We start from the raw sequence: 19,295 nt of genomic DNA, 5'->3' as shown, positions 1-19,295 counted from the left end.
GTAAAAACACTGTTAAAGGTTATTTTACTTTTTCTAAAGCATATTATCTTCCAAAGCATATTGGAAAACATTACAGTAAAATGCTGTTAATTGTACCGTTTTTAGAAGTAAATGAAACCAATGTATGAGTTATCTAAATCAGTTATGTACATTTTGGGCTTTGTTACATCTTCTGTTGTGGAATGAATGTTTATTGCTTCATTTAGGTGTCGTGTGTTACCTTGATGGTGTTTTGTGTTGGCATGAGTGACTCTGTGCACCTTCTATATATTAGTATATACTTCTGCTTGTGGTGAAGTTATGAGCTTGGATTCTTCGTGGGGTTTTCTCCTTAGTAAATGTGTTTCATACTCTACACTCTCAGAAATAAAGGTACAAAAGCTGTTACTGGGGGAGTACCTTTTCAACAGCTTGACCTTTTTACCCATTAGGTTCAAATATGTAAACTAATATGTGCCTAAAATGGTACCAAAATGGACCCTTTAGGTGCAAACATACCTTTTTTTTTTTCTGGCAACCACATCAGCTGTCTCTTAAAAAATTCATTGATTGATTTGATTAAATTGGTCAGACAAGAGAAAACTGGTGTATTAGAACTTATGCAAGCGTTAACTTGTTTTCTGAAATTTAACACACAATATATTTTGTTTACAAATATAAAAACTGGCTAGTATTACAATGTTAGTAACAGTGAAAATGGTCTATTATACTATACCTACATAGTTATAACGATGTCCAGATTTAGAGTAGCAAATATATAATAGAAAAACACAACTTTCTACACTTGCACTCCTACACACAGAGTGAGTTATATATGTGCAGAGATGCATACACATGCTAAGAGACGTTGACGCCTCCCACAGTAGCCTGAGCGACTACAAACGGCAAAGAGCAGGAGTTCCAGGAACAGATGGTGGTTAGTTTTATAAATAAAAATGCAGCTTGTTTCAAACTCGCTAACTCGAGTTCAGTTTATTTTGCTCTCCATCTTGCTCTTTGTTGTTCCAGTTTTTCGTTGCACTGTTTTGCTTTTCGTGGCATTTTGGTGGTGTTGTTTTTTCTTTCCCCCGTTTAGTGTGTGACTGTTCTCATCTGGTCTGCGCTCTTTCCTGGTGGAGGAAACCCCCTCTGCCGCACAGATGATCATAGCAGAGCTTCAATTCCATTCCTCTGACTCACTCCGCTGAGAAACAGTGGATTTTTGTGTGCATCATGGAGCGAGCAGAAAGAGCGGTTTGAGGAAAAGGGCAGCGTTGTGTCTCAGTCACGTCCTTTTGGTGGCGTGCTCTCTGTGCGTGTGTCCATGAATGTGCCAATCTTTTCTAAATCTACTGGCACCCCGATACTTTTTTTTTTTTTTTTTTTTTTTTTTTTTGAAAGGCCTTTTTGAACGAAAGCTCTCTCAGAGGAAAACTTTATTGCTCAGAGGTTGCTGTTTCTTGGCTTAGTAGACATAAAGTCAGTGTGGAATTAAAATTCTGATTATTTTTCTTAGAAATGTTCCTAGTCTTATTGTGCATGAGTCGTTGGTGCATGTTATTTCAAAGGACAAAATCTTAGTAACCTTTCTTTAAAAATGTTGCTGCTTCTGAAATGTCGTTTCTTTTTGGTTGACGTCTTCAGACCCTCTTTTATATAAAACGTGATGAATAAAATCAAGTCTAGTCTACTTTTTCTTCCTGATTGAATATCCTTTTTTTTATGTAGAAATGGGTCACATAAAAATAGAATGGTTTGTTTTTTTTTGTAGTGTGAAGTTTCATTTTACAGATATTTCACTTCAGATTATTTTTATGCAAATAGAAACATGAGATTTTTAGCAGATTAGGAAGGCTGTGATTTAATTTGAATAATTATGTCTACTGTTTTAAAGTATTGCATGATTATTGTATTCAGCTACGCACATGCAGCTCATGATTAAGTGTTTTAGCAACACAGAGCATTTATTGAATTCATTTATTGATACCCACAGCCCCCTGAGCTGTTTAAGTGTCCTGATCAGGCACCTATATGATGTATGTGAAAGCACTGTTTAAGCACACCGCTGCTTTGTTTTACAGCAGTTTGTACAGCGTAAACGCCACCTACTGTCAGAGAGTGAATATGTATTTTCATTCAGCCTGACTGTTGTTTTTGTTTCGTGCAGATGCTTAATGTAGTAAAGTCAGGCAATTCAATTCAATATCCCATAGTCTGGGAATTTGGAAATCACTTAATTGGTTTGTGATTAAATCAAAGTGGTTGCATCAAATTTTACATGGAAAGACTTAGTTTGTTTATATGAACTCTTTGTTATTTGAGTTTTTTTTTTTTTTTTTAGTTTGGTTTAGTTTGGTTTAGTTTTGGTATTTTACATATCAGAATTTCACAAATAAATGTGCAGAATGTCCAAGTAATTTGGTGTTGATTCACTCTCCTTCTACTCTTGTTGGTTAGGTAACTAGGAATTCTGCTTCTGCTGCTTTTTTCGTTTAACATTTTTCATATCAAAATTCCCTGGTTTTCAACCTTCTGCCGCCACATTCTCCAGAACATTACACAGTGGAACATTCCAGCAGCGCGCTCTCTCTCTCTCTCTCTCTCTCTCTCTCTCTCTCTCTCTCTCTCTCTCTCTCTCTCTCTCTCTCTCTCTCAGATTTCTAATTTCTCTAACTCTTTCTCTGTACTTTTTTGCTGACCTACTATTTTCAGCTGCCGCTGTGTCCTGCAGCAGGCTTTCTGCATGCCTTCATGGGGCAGTGGTTTGGTAATCGTAGTCTCAAGTTCCAGGATAACAAGGGCACACATAAAAACAAACCCAGCAGATTGACACCTTTGGTCCCTGCCAGCTCTCTGGCACAGTTTGATCTGCCCGGCTCAAATAGGATGAGTGTGCACTTCATGAGAGTGAACTCCATAACCCTCCTCTGGTTTACTAACCTGTACAAAGCCACATCACAGATTGAATCTGAGTGTATTTAAACGTACAGTTTACCCCAAAATCTCATTATTTACTAACCCTCATGACTTCTGTGGAACAAAAAAGGTACATTTTGTACATCATATGACTTAAAAAACATTGCAATATAGTGCATAAGCGTCACTTTTATTATGCATATTTTAATTTATCCTTTTTGAATCCTGACAGAACCAGCCCCAAATTTTTCAGAATATTCTTCTCCACAGAAGAAACTCGTACAGTTTTGCAGTGACATTTTTACACTTTTTTTTTTTTTTTTTTTTTTGGTAGACTGCCTCTCTAAAAGCAACTCTTTGTGTTGGTTTGTATTTTTTCCTCTTTATCTGCTAAATTTAATACTAGGACATATTTAAATTAAGGAGCCACACTAAGCCTGATCTCCATCTGCAGTAACGTGAGCACAGTTTGGGCTTTTTAAGGAATTTTTTAGACAGACAATGGCACCATTTATGAACGTGACAGGCTTCATACAGACGGTCTCTCTTTCCAGCTGTCTGTCTTCCTCTCTCGCCCTCTCAATCTCTGTTGAGTCTGAACTGTAGATCATGTCAGAGCAAAGGAAACTCCTTCCTGAGCACCAAACATGTCAGAACAGGTCCGCCATGGTAGTCTCCCCTTTTACCTCTTTTTTTTTTTTTTTTTCCTCCTCTTGCTCTATGGTATTTCTTCTGCACCGTTTATATTTGTGTATACCTAGTGTGCTTAAAATCAACACAACAACAAAACTCACATTCCTAGTCCTGGCCAGTGCACATTTTGCAAAAAACTTTTTTTTGTTGTTAACTGAACTGAAAGAAAATGTAAATATTAGATGGAAAACACAAACAAAAACAGAAATGTTTCCTTAGGAAGTAACTGAAATTAAATTATTATTATTTATTTTTTACATTTGGGTTTAAACTTGAAAAATATAGATAATAGAAGTCTGTAACATAAAATAAGAAAAGCATGTTATTGAAATAAAATTAAAGTACACATCTTAAATTTTCGCTTTCGAAAAACTGAAATACAACAAATGGAGAGCTAAATTGAACTGTATATTAAAAAAAAATTTTTTTGAAAAAAAAAAACCTAATAAAGCACATGACTGAAATAGTTCAAACATAAATATTAGATATTACCTATGCTAAAAATCTAAGTATGTAATATTTAAATAGTAATAATAAAATAACACTGCCAAAGATGCAATGTTTTTTTTATTTTTTTATTTATGAATGTTATTTACTAATTGTATTTACATCTTAGATTCCTCACTAGTATGTAACCGAGTCAATCAGCTCTAATGTTAAAGTTGACTGAGAATGACAGAGCTGCAGCATACTCTGATCAGGCGTGCAGGGCTGGAGAGGAGCTGGAGAAGGTCGGGTCTGCCTCCTACATAATTTTCCTTTCCCATTCACATGGGAATCACCCCATACAAGAGTCCCTTCAGCCCCAGCAAGGTCAAAGCGTGTCTCTGAAATCATTGGTCAGTAGCTATAAATCAGAGGCGCGTCTTTATCATTGCGTGATTCAGTCGAGCTTCCGCTGCTTTTGGTTTTTTTTCACGGATGTTGGGTGGGGAGAGGGTAAAGTTCTCACCCTGTTAACTCAGGATGGGAAGCATGGAAATGAAAACAATGCCTTGAAAAACCAGAGATGGCCTGGCATGATAGCGACACCCTGGTCTAATTCTCTGAATGGGCTTTTATCAATGACACTGGGAGTAATTCAGGTCATTCCTCGGACTAATCAGCTGCTGAGAGGGGGGAGCGACTGGAGGGTAGCCGTGAAGTGGTCTCGTTTTCCTGGAGGGCTGTTTGCGTAACACTCTCCACGCAAGAGCTGAATGGGTCCGCAGACCATTTTTATTGCACATCCTGAAAGCCAACACCCTCCCACCCCAAACATGCTGGGAATTCACAACCAAGCGCTACATATCCACAGGGCTCACCGTTCCCAAGCCAGGGTGGATCTCCAGACAGACTGTTTGGAATATGGCAGTATTTTAGCCAGCTTGTTTTAGCTTTGAAAGGTGGGCTTTGTCTTAGATTCAGTGGAATTGACATCTCCCAACCCAATCCCATACTGCATTCCTCTATGGCCAATATCTTGTTTAATGGCTTTCATCTGCTTGCTACATTTTGTCTTTTCTTTTTTTATCTATGAATTATTTTAATTTTTTTGTTTGATATATTGAAATAAAATTATACATTTCTAAAAATGTTAAGTGTCTTCTAACACTTGCTTTCAGTAAAAAAACGAAATTATTTATTTAAAGAAAAAAAGGTGTATTTGATTGAATTTGCTAACAGTTACATTTTAGCAAACCATTTTTAATAATGTCAATTAAAAAAAGAATTTGTTTAATAGAACTGTAAAATTGTACATTTTGGTAAAACCTTTTTAAATTAAAAAAAAAAAATTAAACAAGAATGGTTTTAAAAATATATTATGTCAATTTAGATTGTATTTTTTCTCCACATTTCGCTAAAACATTAAAACCATTTATATATTATAAAATATATTTTAATAGTCAAATTTATTTATTCTGGCAGTACGCAGTGTACCGTTTGAAATCAACCTTTTTTTGTCTTCATCAGGAGATCTGGAGCACCATAAGTTTAAAATGAATATCAAGAGAGTTAATTAAGATCAAGATTGTGAGCTTAAAACAAATGTTTAAGAAAATACAAATATCTTTTTCTCTGAATACATTTTATTAATTAATTGTGAAATGCAGTATTTCTGACTGAAATCTGTACCTGTGGGGGGAGTATGTTTGTCAGCCTGTCCGAAAGAGTGTGTCTCAAGGCAGTCCGCCAAGAATACTGCAGTAACTTTCATTAATGCGAATACAAACATTTCATAGTAAATATTTGAGGCTGGTATACAGCTGACCCTGTGATTGGAGCCTGTGTAAATGCAGAGAGGAAAGCATAGCTCTACTGTCTGTTATTTAACAGTGTTTAAAGTTCACCAGAGGTGAGTTGCAGCTAAAAGATCTTTGCGTTACATTTTGTTATGATTATGGCTCAAGATACCTTTATTTCTGTATCATAGTTTAGTTGAGGGACTATATAATGATGCCTGAATTAGGAGAGAATGCGTGTAGGGAAATAATTGAAAGCCTCCAGGGTCTGCGAAACACAAATACGTCCCCTTGATCAGAGCGTCTGTTGGATAAACACTTGGGCTCCCTGGGCTGCGAATTTTCCTCGTTGGATGGAGAGAGACAGATAGTGTTTACAGCAAGAACAATGGGCCGTGCAATCACAGAAACATGAAAACACACTCGCGCACACTGCATGTACTGTGAGACCCATAAACCCTCTCCAGAGAAAATTACCTCCTATATACATAATCAGATGGACTGCAGGTCTGGAATTCTGCTGTTTCATCTAGTTGAGAGGAAAAACAGAAGAAATTCTGATGGATGGGTCACATTAAAGTGTGTCTTTTTAACATTTTTCCAACCTTTGGATATTTTTCTCTGGTTTATGATGATGAATTGGTATGGTGCGGCTGAATGCAGTGTTCTTCGTATGGGTTGTTTTTCATGTTGCTCGACAGCTCATGAGATCTCTGTTGGTATTGTTTTTGTGTTTTGGGGATTTGTTCTGAATTACTTGTGTTAAGACTAAGATTTTTTTGCCCTGTAGTAATGGATAAAAAAATCTACTAGATTTATTTAAAGGGAAGGCCCAGAATATCACAACGACTGTCATTACCTCTCCCTCATGTCTTTCAAAACTCTGTGACGATTAAATGTTATGAGAATATTGGTAACCAGACTGCTTTGGTTACCATTGACTTCTATTTGAATTATTATTATTTTTTTTATATGTAGGTCATTGGGAATCTAACTTTCTTCAAAATATGTTCTTTTGTGGTCTGCAGAAGAAATAGTCATGCAAATGGACAATCTACAACACTCAAGTTTTGCTCTGGCCTCACAAAAAAAACCTTTTCAAATGTCAAGAAGATTTTTTTCTTGTTATATATAAAAAAAATGGTGTGTGTTTTATGAATAAATAAAAGTAAAAACTTTTTTTTTTTTTTTTTTTTTTACTTTTATTTATTCATAAACCACACACACACACACACACACAGGGGTTGGACAATGAAACTGAAACACTGGCCAGTTGATCATTGGTTGCACATTCCACCAGTAAGAGTAATAGCACAGTTTTAAATTATTGCAATGCACACAACATTATGGGTGACGTATCAGAGTTCAAAAGAGTACAAACTGATGCACGCCTTGCTGGTGCATCTGTGACCCAGACAGCAAGTATTTGTGATGTATCAAGAGCCACGGTATCCAGGATAATGTCAGCATACCACCAAGAAGGACCGACCACATCCAACAGGAGTAACTGCGGGCGCAAGAGAAAAAAGCTGTCTGAAAGGGATGTCCGGGTGCTAACTCAAATTTTATCCATAAAACATAAAACCACAGCTGCCCAACTCACTGCAGAATTAAATGTGCACTTCAACTCTCCTGTTTCCACCAAAACTGTCCATCAATTGTCAATATACATGGCCGGGCTGCTATAGCCAAGCCTTTGATCAGCCAATGCCAAAGGTATATTTTCAATGGTGCCAGCAGCGAAACTCTTGGGCTGTTGACAATGTAAAACATGTATTGTCCTCCTTCACTCTCTTTTCCACATCTGGGAGAGTTACGGTGCAGAGAAGCCCCAAAGAAATGTACCACCCAGACAGTTGCATGCCCAGAATGAAGCATGGGGGTGGATCAGTGATGGTTTGGGCTGCAATATCATGTCATTCCCTAGGCCTAATACTTGTGCTAGATGGGCCCGTCACTGCCAAGGACTTCCAAACCATTCTGGAGGACCATGTGCACCCAGTGGTTCAAACTTTGTATCCTTAAGATGGTGCCTTGTATCAGGATGATAATGCACCAAATACACACAGCAAGGCTGGTGACAGAGTTGTTTGATGAACATGAAAGTGAAGTTCCTTTTTTTAAGTTTGTTTTTCATTCAATATTTCTATTTCAGCTTCATTTTAATTGACAAATTAATTTTACTTTTGCATTTTTATTTTGCATTGTTTGCTTTTGTATTATTTTATTTATTCATATTTGTTAATGTTGTTTTTTAGATTTGTATTCTGGGTTTTTTTGATCGAAGGTGTCATAATCTGAGTAGTTTTAAGAGTTTTTTTTAAATCTCTTCTGAGGAACAGCAGGGTTGTTTCTCAGCTTGAAGAGTGCAAGACCTCATTAAAAGGTTCCATCTGCTCTCAATGTATTTTTATTGTTGTTTAGGAGATACATAAATGTTAAAATGATCTCAACTGTGATTTTTCTCTCCTACAGCGTCCTTCATGCATGCACACACCCTCCCAAACTCGCTCGCGTGCTCAAAAACACAGATCAGATTTGCAAACCCTTGCAGAAAAAGCACTTCCTTTCTTTGCCCAGTGGCCCTCAGATTGATGCAAGACATTCTTTCCAGAAACATCCCTTTCTTTTGCTCATTTCTGCTTGTCGTCTCCCTGTCTGGCCAAGCTAGCCCTCCGAACTGAATTAGTGGATCTTACTTAGGAACTGATCGTTTGTGGAAGACTGAGCTTCCGTTTTGCTCCTCTGCAATCTATGTATATGCACATGTACGTGTTGTCAATCACTGCTTCTCTAAAAAGAACGAAACCCAAAACGCCACTTGGCAGCTTTTCCTCGAGTTTATCTGGAGTAAAAGCAAAAGAGAACCCCACACGCATGAGGATGTGTACTCGCACACACTTTGGTGTGTCAGCGGCCCCCAGCAGGACTGAGTGGATTTTATGAAGTACCCAGCAGGCCCTGCAGTGGGGGAGAGAGCTTCTCTCTGAAGCACAAAGAGGGGTTTGTTCTGCTGAAGAGGCTCTCTGCCTCGACAGCCTCCTCAGAAGCTTGGCAGTCCCTCGTTTCCTACATCCACCTCTGTCCATCTCTCTTGCTGCTCCTTCTAACATTTACTATCGCTGCATTTTCTTGGTGGGTAAAAAAAATTGACACAAAATCAGACCAGAATCATATATACTTTGTTTGGCTCTTTGTACTTAAAGCCATTAAGCATTCACGGGGCAGCAATATAGCACTCTGTCATGATACTGTAGCACAGGGATAACACTGTCCTGCTGAGCTTTGCTCCAACACCAATTAAACACACCTGAAGCAGCTAATTAAGGATGTACTAGGTAGGCTAGAAACTTTCAAGTGGGTGTGTTGGAGCTAAATTCTTCAGGATGGTGGCCTTCCAGGACTGAGCTTGGAAAGCCTTGCACCTAGCATCACAACGCTGGTGCATCACTATGTATGTATGTATATATATATATATATATATATATATATATATATATATATATATATATATATATGTGAGGGTCAGGATTTTATTTCTTTTATCCTAACATCCTAACCACAGACAGGCTCTATTGGTAAGTGAACTGCTATACAGTGGTATGGAGATAAAACAAAAATATTCGGTGCTCTACAGGTCCACCGTAATTTAGCCTTTTGATTTATCCTCATTTAGGAAATTTTCTCATCAGTATTCCTGTTATTAATCTGTTATATATATAGTAATATATAAGGAATATTTATAAATAATATTATTATTATTAATGAAAAAAATATATAGTTTAACATTTTTTAAATGTTAATTTTAACATTTCTTGAATTTAGTCTGTCATTTTTGAAAGCTGTTTTTCTTTCATTAGCCTTTACGCCATCCATCCCTTCAGCCCCTTCAATCGTAGTAGAGGAATGTTTGTGTTGCGTCTCTCTCTCTCTCTCTCTCTCTCTCTCTCTCTCTCTCTCTCTCTCTCTCTCTCTCTCTCTCTCTCTCTCTCTCTCTCTCTCTCTCTCTCTCTCTTTTTGTGGGTCAAGGATGAAAGAGGCCTTCATATTAAGAGCCTGTGATACAATCCTGTCACTCAGTCATCTCAAAGCTCCCCCCACACCTCAAACTCAACTCCTCTTCTTTCACAGAAGCGAGAGCGAGGGGGGCGAGAGAGCCCCGCATACCTGCGCGAGACCCTTTCCAAGCAATCTCAATGGATTTTGTTGTGCTCTGTACACGTCGCCCTGTGAAGAGGTTATTTTAAGCCGCCATGCGTATGCACTCGCGTCCCGGTGAAACGACCCACACACATCGCTGTGTACACACACCCCTCCCCCCGTCCCGCCGCTCAAGAAACTCCTGTGAAGCCCCTTCAATACAAGCACAAACAGGGTCTTATTCAAACCCAGCAGCGGCTAGCTGGAGATACTGACCCTGGTATTGACTGATGGGGGAGAAAGCGAGGAGAAACTGTAAAATTCATCAGGGTGATTTGGTGATTTACTGCGCCGGAGGCTGTCACGCCACGGTTCCTGCAGGGTCTGGAGGAGATGCCGATGTCTAAAACAGCTGGAGGCCCTCGGCTACACGAGCCCAGGATGAGGGTACTCGTTTGAGTTGCATCTCTGAGCTTTATGTTCTGACAACAAGCAGTCGGTGCAATGGGTGGAGGGGTTTCATTCAGAAGCGTCTCGTGAGAGTCGTAACAGAGAGGGTTTGTGTGCTGGCGGTGGCCCTTTCTTCCTGCGGCGCACCAGTTGGACCTGATGGCTCTATTTCTACTGCGTTGACTGTGGTGAAGCCATAAACAATGCCTTAAACTGTTTGTTTAACCCAATGTCACGGTACAAAATATAGGCCTGCGGGATGGTGGGTCAAAAATCAGGTCAGGCCGCTTTTATTTGTGTAGCGCATTTCACAATACAGTTTCATTATTACTATACACACTATATAAATGTGTGTGTGTGTGTGTGTGTGTGTGTGTGTGTATATATGTATATATATATATATATATATATATATATATATATATACCGCTTGAATAGAAGACTAGAATAAGAGAATGCAATCGGTAACTTTACGATTTAACTTATGTAATTCCATATCTTAAACGCATACGTGTCTCATTTCTGTTTTTCTGGCGTTTTCACGTAGCCCCTGGAATCTTCTTTGCTTAGCCTTGCATTACGTGATGGAATGAGGGGGCGGAGTCAGCATTGTGTTACTGTTTGATTGACAGCTTTCTCCTTTTTTTTTTCTGCCTCAGGGCCTGCTGAAGTTCCCATGATGTCACCGAATGGTTCCATTCCACCAATCCACGTTCCTCCTGGCTACGTCTCCCAGGTAACCAGCAGGAATGGGTCAGGGCCGTGCATCGGGGTGGCGAAACCTCTCTCGCACAATGAAGATGTGATTTCACCCCTCATAGGCGAATATCCCTTTCTCGGAAACAAATGTAGTTCTAGTATTCAGCAGCCAAACAAACAACAGAAGAACAGGCGCAAAATTCCAAGTTGTTAATTTTTACGGAACAGTGTCGGACAGAGTTTGCTAAAGGTCGACGGCAGTGACATTTCAGTAGAAAGGTCAAAAAACTCTTGCAGAGAGAGCAGGAAAAAGGGTTTGAGTTGTGGGTGTAATAAATCAGTGGGGGGGGGTTTCTAATGGCACAAAGGTCAATCGTGTAAATATGATTCATTAGCGCATTCCACGCGAATGTGAAGGGCAGGACCAGCACACCCGTTTCTCTGTTTTACCTTCCCAGCAAGATGGATGCTTTTTAGCACAAGTGCATCAAAGTCATACATTTTGTGTGTAATTGTTGCTTGGTTGCTTCAGAAAATGATGGAAAGTGCTGTTTTATTGCACAAGCATGTGGCCTCATAAACATCTGTTTTTGTTTACCTCTACACTGAATCCATGTGAACTACATGCACAGTCAACACAAAATATAGATTTTATTTAATAGTGTTGAAAGACATTTTTAAAAATGCATTTTTAACATTACAAGTGTCTTTGTCACTTTTGAATAACTGGATCTAACCGTGCTCCGTAAATGTATTATTGACTTTAAAAAAATCTGAGATCAGTATTTTTATTTATTTAATTTTTTTTATGTTATTTAAACACATTACCTAAGAAATAATAGTGTGCCATACATTGATACTGTTTGAGTTTATTACCTATCTATATATACTTGAGTCACAGCGTCTTGGTGTTTTTATTTAAGATTTATTTTTAAATTTAATAAATCCAGAAATTGAGTTTGGAGCATTAATTAATAACATTTTAATGCTTGATTGAAAAAAAAAATTACTGCTTGATACTAAAGTTAATATATTAACAACAATTTGGCATCAACAGTTAGAACTAAACTTAGATTATTTAAAAAATGAATTTGTTAATGTAAGCAATTGTTGGTTCTCCTGAAACAGAGCATTTGCTTAATTTATGAGCACGAATGATTTTGAACCAAGAACATAGATTGCCCTGCAGATCCAGACTGTTTTTTCCTTCAGTAAAAGCATTTTTGGTAAGGAAGAGTTTTATGCTGTCGTCACTAACCTCACATTTTAACCTTGGGTGAACAAGCTGGTCAGCGTGGGTTATAAGTTAAGGTCACGGAGTTGATTTCTCCCATGTGAACTGTACCAGCAAGTCTGATTTCTGTAAGCATCTTCCATGCATGCATTTCTCCAGTGGAATGTACTTGATAGCCGTTCCATTCGAATGCCTTGTTTACTTTTAGCATTCCTGCCCTTTGTTTAAAGTGGCACTGAACGTCTGTGGTTGCCTCATATGACTGCTGGCACGTTAGATCCGGTGTTATTTGTCGGGTGGGGCACTAATGGCTGACATCAGAAGGCCTGTGAGGTTAGGAATTGTTTGGCTTGACGTCTGTGGATGTTTGTGTTTTCAGGTTCTGGAGGACAACACAGGCGTGCGGAGGGTTGTGGTGACGCCTCACTCTGAATGTTACCCTCCGAGTTACTCTCCGGCTCTGTCACCGAGCCACCACATTCACCCGTACCTGCCGCCTCCACACTTTATTCCGGCTTCACATACGTCATATTATCCCCCAGTCAGCCCCGGTGATGTGCCCCCGCACCAGTTCTATCAGCACAGACTGCCACACATCTACCCGGAAGGTAAGCTTTATAGTCCACTGTAGACTAAAGGTCCTGGGCTTATTCACGTATTTAAACGCATACTTCAGTGAGGATGGGCAACAGTCTTTTTGTACTGAATCATAACACTGTCCTAACCAAGCTCAGCGTGAAAGAGAAATACCACACAAAGCTATGATAACACAACCAATCCGAACATACAAGTAAAAGGTTGGGACACATACATAATTTGTACATGCATACAGACATACACACATATATATATATATATATATATATATATATATATATATATATATATATATATATATATATATATATAAGGAAAATATATTTATATAGCTTTTAGTTTACATTTATTTTCAATTGTGGTCACGTATACAGTGCAGTGCAGCAAAAATTACTTTTTGTGGACGAATATAAATTGTATTATTAATAATGATTAATAAGTTATTAATATTAAATATATACTGTATTTTATGTAAATGTAATTTATATAAATATAATACATTTAACATATTATATTTTTTTTTTCAATATTACATGTTTTATATATTATAACATTTCTGCATTTTTATTCAACAACATTTGAAATATTGTTGGAGTTTTAATAAAATTAGGATGAAATAGTTTAATATAAAGAGGTTTGATTTATTTAACATTGTGCTTATGTATACGCTGCTTAAAACACTTTTGTAGACTAGAATATAAACTATATTTTAAAGCGTATCAGTAATTATACATGTTTCTTACTTGTGTATGCAATCCATTTGCTTTCTACTTTCCATAGTATAATAACGATCTTTGCCTTATCTCAGAGATCATCCCGCTGTATAACGTCTCCACTTTCGTGGGTCATGAGGAGTATTGTAAACCTCCACCCAAGAAGCTGAAACAGCCGGTGGAGCGTACAAGTCTGAGTCAGGTGACCAGCCCGCTGTCCAACAGCTACAAGAACACCACGGCCTGCACCACCACTGCTAACGGCTACGGCAAGAGCCACAGCAGTCCTGGAGGAGGAGGAGGAAGCCCTGGCAACAAGAGGCCAGATCGGAGAGCCAGAGGAAGCCCCAAACACTCAGACACTGAGCCACAGGGTAAGCTAATTTGAATTTAAAACCTCTAATTTAAGAGACATCTTGCCTGTTTTGTTCTCATGTCTCTGTTGTATTTCCATACATGTGGCAACAGCTGGGAGCAAAAACAAAGGATACTTCCAGTGTCAGCTGGACTCAAATAAAAGCAGTCAAAGCTGCTGACTCTGACAAGATGAGTCAACAATCTTGTCCACATCTGTTGACTTTAAAGACTCATTTCCATCAAGCTTTATGGGATCTTACCTCTAAGCCTTTGTTTTTGAGATGTTATATCAGTGTCAGCACTTATTCTTAGTGTGACACACATACACATTGGGTAAACGGTAGTGTGAATGTGGAAGAGTGCCCACTACTGGTGCAATACAGTCAGTCGCTTGAATGAAATGGGCTGGGAATAGCATACTAAAAGCATTATTTCTAATAAATAAAATAATCAATGAACAATCAAACAAATAAACAACTGTTTCCAACACTGACGATAATAGAAATGTTTCTTGAGCATCAAATCATAATGTTATAATTATTTTACAATATGCAATTCTATAATTATGTAACTAATATATTAAATATATTTATATATAATTATTATGAATATAAATATACATGTAAACACATGCAAATATTTTCTAATTATATACTGTATGTGTGTCTTGATGTGTGTCAAAAAATATTTTGGATGTGATTAATCATAATATATAATAATAATAATAATAATATAATTTTCTTTTCGAAATCATAACTGGACGTCACTTGCAATTTTTTTTTTTATAAAATATTGAAATGTTTTATTTTAATGTTATTCCAACAAAACTCTAAATATTTATTTTCAATTTTGTTTTAATAGATAAAACAAGCACCGCAGCATTTATTTGACTGTAAGGAAGAACCATTTCTTGATTACCAGTATTAATCCATAGTATATATTTCAAGTATATAGTATACTATACAGTAAGCTTGAATAACTCCACATAGCTAGGGGATTCCAATACAGGATGTAGCTGTTCTGGGATCAGATGGTGGCTGAATGTGGAACACATGTGGCATGAGATGCAATAGATTTCATAATTCTCTGTATCATTGTTTCCTTTTCTTTCATCATTCCTTTGAAAATGGCTCGCTCTGTCTAGCTGTTTTCCCCTTTGTTCTTTAATGTCTTATCTTACCCTGGTCTTTGTTCTTGTGAACCTTTGGTTCCCATGCCTCTGTGTGTGTTAAAGAGAGAGAGAGAGAGAGAGAGAGTGTGTGTGTGTGTATGTAATCTGTCTGTGGCGAAACCACAGTGTATAATGAGACACAGATCTCTTCCTGTCTGAAGTGACAGCACAAGGCTGGTCCGTGTTAAAATGCACAGGGAAAAGGGACGGCAAATTAAATCAAGAGACGAGAAGACGAACTGTTCCTGTGGAGAATGTCTGAGAATATGCTCAGATCTGGGTGAAATGCATGACATCAGACATTTAGACTTGGTCTTCAGTCTCCAGCGGTGTTCAGGACTTTACTGTGGCTTGTCAACAAACTGCTCATAATTTAAACTAGTTAAAGCACAGTCCTTGAAAAGATAAAATGAGGTGTCTGTGAGATTTGGGTTATGTTTTTGAAACAAACGTTTTGAACTTTTTTTGGTGCTACATAATGTAAGCCGATTTGGTTAACAATTTCTTGAACAATTTCTAATTTTTATTCATTTAATGTTTAAGTAAACAATTTTATTTCTGAATTTAATTTAAACTGATTTTTTTTTATTTAAATACCTTCAATGAAGCACCATAATTTATTGCTCTTAAGAGTAACATTTTAAAAATGCATTAAACATTAAAGAAATAGCAGAAATATTATTAATAGTTTTTTTGTTGTTGTTGTTTTTTTTTTTTTTTATGGTTTATGGAAACGTGCGCAGTCTATATTAAGCAAATTAGAAACCATTTATCAGCTGTCTACTGAAATGTATTTAGTAACATCACTTTACTCTTATAAAATTGTTTTCCATCACTGTCGTGACTCCTTTGAATCCAGTGAGTAATTCTAGATCACTTTGACCTGTTTTTAATCCATACATGGAGTGGAATCTCTCATTTTTCCACTCTTTTCCCTTGTCCTCTAATAAAATAAAGAATCCGCTGAAAACATCCTCTATCTCTCAATCCCAACAACATCTTATTGGGGGAAAACCATGGAGGTCAGTGTGGGGTCATGTTGCCGTGACTTCATCGCAGTGATGACTCATTGCAGGAGCCCCTCGGGCCCCATAAGAGCCAGACCTATGAACCTCACTCCCCGACAGACACTTTCCTACCCGGCTCAGGCCCAATCCGACAGCCCCATCCATCAGGACTTCTCCGTTGCCTCAGATCCGTGTCTCTGTCTGGAGATACTGAATTTATGTTCTCTGTATTTCTTTTTCTATGCAAACAAGCATGAAGATGTTACAGACACACACACACTCTGATTTATGACCGATAGGAGACAGATGGCTACATTTAATGCGTTTTCTGTGCAGATCATGATGTGGACACCAGACGAGTTCAGGCTGTGCCATCAGGAATGGACAAGCCACAGGTGAGTGATTTTAAATCATGTCATCTCACAAATCTCCTCAGCGAATCAAAAACCACCTGTGTTGCCAATTATTGTTTTATTTATCCCTCAGGATTATTGTTCCACTATAAATATTCTTTTGTCTGAAAAGCATTACATGCCATTTTTTTGCTTTAGGGATATAAACAAACCCCAAATGCTAATCTTTTTTTTTGTTGTTGTTTTTTTTAAACCATTGTTTGAATGATGCCACAAATACCGCAGGCTTGTTAAGGAGAGTTATTGTTTCCTCTGTAAGCAGACGTGATTATTTTTAAAACCATTTTTTTCATGGTAGATGATAAAATTAGCAAAATCATATAAACTTGACTATCGATGACCATTAGTAGGGTGACCGGTAATCCTTTTTTTCATATTTGTGGAAAGTAATGACTGAAAAGTAGTTTGACCAATGGCGTGCAAGAAGGTGGGAGCTTCAGAGAATGATCAAAGTAATGCAGATACGCACACATTTAATGTTTGAGGACTGTAAATAAGCATTTTAGGCCATTTGGAAACACAGCTCAGGATATGGCGTGCCCTATCATAGAGGACTTGGCAACCACCCAGAACACCCTAAAAACCTATCAAATCCATAGCAACCACATCCAGTAACAATGCCTTAAACATGAGGATTATAATTGTTTAGAGACTGTCAAAACGAAGGATAAGCATTTCCGTTTCCGTTCACGAGGGGGCAGCAGCTGTTAATGAATGGCTTAATAGTTCATTGATTGGTCACATCAATATGTTTTTCTCATCTCTGCTACTGATTTCATAATCATCTCATAATAGTCCCCCGCTTTGAGTGGGGACGCATGTAATGCATGCTTTCAAGGATTCAATGCGATTAATGTAATGCAGGAGACCAAAAAAATATATAAAATAACAAGAAGCTGTTTCTGCTTCGTGCTATGCCATTACGGTTTCATAAATGACGCAGTTTTTATAGTTTTTCTTCATGATGAGTTGCTATAACGTTTTACTTGCTCTTATTCTTCACTAAAACGAAATGGCTTGGTTTGAATGCGAAACAGCAAGTGTCGGATAAATAGCCTGATTTGCCGTGGCTGAAGCCTCTTCAGACACAGATGTTTTTGTTTTGTGAATGAGCAGTCGCGCTCTGCTTTGAGCAACTGTGGAGGACGCTTGCTGGGTGCTATGACTGATGCTTCGTTCACCGAAGATGAGCCTGCAGTAGCCTTGGCTCCCAAATTAAGTACTATTTACAGCTTCCTAGATTTATTGATGTACCAGACATCATAAATAATTGGGAATTGCAATTCAAATGGGCCTGCCTTTTAGTCGTCTCACTTTAATTTGATCTTTTAGTCTTCTCCTAGACTATTTTCTGGAAATTGTTTTGGACTGTCACTCTTGTAAAATAATACACTATAATATAATTTCAGGCATAATAATATATGAGTAATAATAAAACCCAATGAGAATTGTTTATTTTGGGCCCTCAGGTGTCTAACTTGCAGTCCCGCTCTGCGCTTGTGTCATGGACATCTGTTTCTGTCTCGGGATCATCTGGACGGGTCCCTCCCTGTAGTTATGAGCTCCAGCTCAAGGACAAGAGCCGAGACGGGAAATACAAGGTTGTGTATAGGTAAGGGCCACAATTTTAATGACGTATGTGTTCTGAATCACTAAAGCTATTTGTTTTCAGTCATTAGTGTAGTTACATAACGTTCTTCCCCATGCGGTGAGGAGAAAATCCTCAAGTAAGTCTGCAGCTTTGCTTTTTTTGATCCCTGGAGAAAAGCATACAGGCTATTATGAATTGATTGGAAAACCTTTTTTTTTTTTTTTACTTTTTGTTTTCGTTAGTTTTATGTACAAAATTGTCAATACATATACAAAAGAAATTCATATTGACAAAAAATAAGGAGAGATATTATGCTGCACAGTATGTACATCTATAGTCCTAGAAATACATCTCAACGAAAAACACCCATATATTTTCATATATTTCTCACACACACACACACATATATATATATATAAGAATGCTTCACCCACAAACTGATTTTTACTCTGTTTCAGTGGTGAAGAGCTCCAGTATACCCTCACTGACCTCAGACCAGCCACAGACTACCATGTCAGGTAAAAGTAGTGTTTTACATTTGCATTTATTTGTTTAGCGTACACTTTTAACCAAAGCAACTCTCAAATGAGGTGAAGCACTCCATTAACTGAGCACTTTGAATTTAATTTGAGTGCTGAAGAGAGACGATTGCTCTGATATCCTATTACCATGACTAAATCAAAGATGATATATGCTAAAAAAAAAAAAAAAAAAATGGATTTGTACTTCAATGTTCAGATGCAGAAAAATTGTCATTTATTTAGAGTACTGGCACAGTGTGTTCTTATAAGTACAGTGGATACGGCATTCATTCATTATTGCTTAATGATTCATTTGAAATCACAATAGCACATTTTGTAGCACAATGCTCTTGAACTACTCTTTGGAATGTTTTGGAAATCATCACCATTTGTGTATTACAGAGTTAGCACAGTGTGTAACTCAGTGAAAGGTCTTAGTTCGGACGCGAGGGCCTTCACTACTCACAGTTCCCCTCCTGAAACCCCTCTACCCCCAAGACTGTCCCATCGCACCAAGAGCTCCCTCACATTACAGTGGAAGGTATGCATGACTTGATTACACTGGATTTTGTATTATTATTTTGTATAGCTG

The 19,295-nt window shown here is 37.7% G+C and overlaps 1 protein-coding gene across 1 annotated transcript in view; it reads left to right on the top strand.

Annotated features, from left to right (window-relative positions):
• The window catches only part of fndc3bb (fibronectin type III domain containing 3Bb), a 52,720-nt gene that overhangs the window by 13,896 nt on the left and 19,529 nt on the right, over nucleotides 1-19,295 (top strand). Inside the window, exons 4-10 of the mRNA XM_043226841.1 lie at nucleotides 11,060-11,136; nucleotides 12,713-12,941; nucleotides 13,739-14,017; nucleotides 16,515-16,573; nucleotides 18,061-18,203; nucleotides 18,641-18,700; nucleotides 19,106-19,244. Coding sequence (XP_043082776.1) covers nucleotides 11,060-11,136; nucleotides 12,713-12,941; nucleotides 13,739-14,017; nucleotides 16,515-16,573; nucleotides 18,061-18,203; nucleotides 18,641-18,700; nucleotides 19,106-19,244 — 986 coding nt within the window. The remainder of the gene's footprint in view (nucleotides 1-11,059; nucleotides 11,137-12,712; nucleotides 12,942-13,738; nucleotides 14,018-16,514; nucleotides 16,574-18,060; nucleotides 18,204-18,640; nucleotides 18,701-19,105; nucleotides 19,245-19,295) is intronic.

The sequence above is a fragment of the Puntigrus tetrazona genome, chromosome 24, assembly GCF_018831695.1.
Source record: "Puntigrus tetrazona isolate hp1 chromosome 24, ASM1883169v1, whole genome shotgun sequence".
NCBI classification, from domain to species: domain Eukaryota; kingdom Metazoa; phylum Chordata; class Actinopteri; order Cypriniformes; family Cyprinidae; genus Puntigrus; species Puntigrus tetrazona.
Note: the sequence above shows the minus strand (reverse complement) of the source record. Positions and strands in the feature narration are given on the sequence as shown.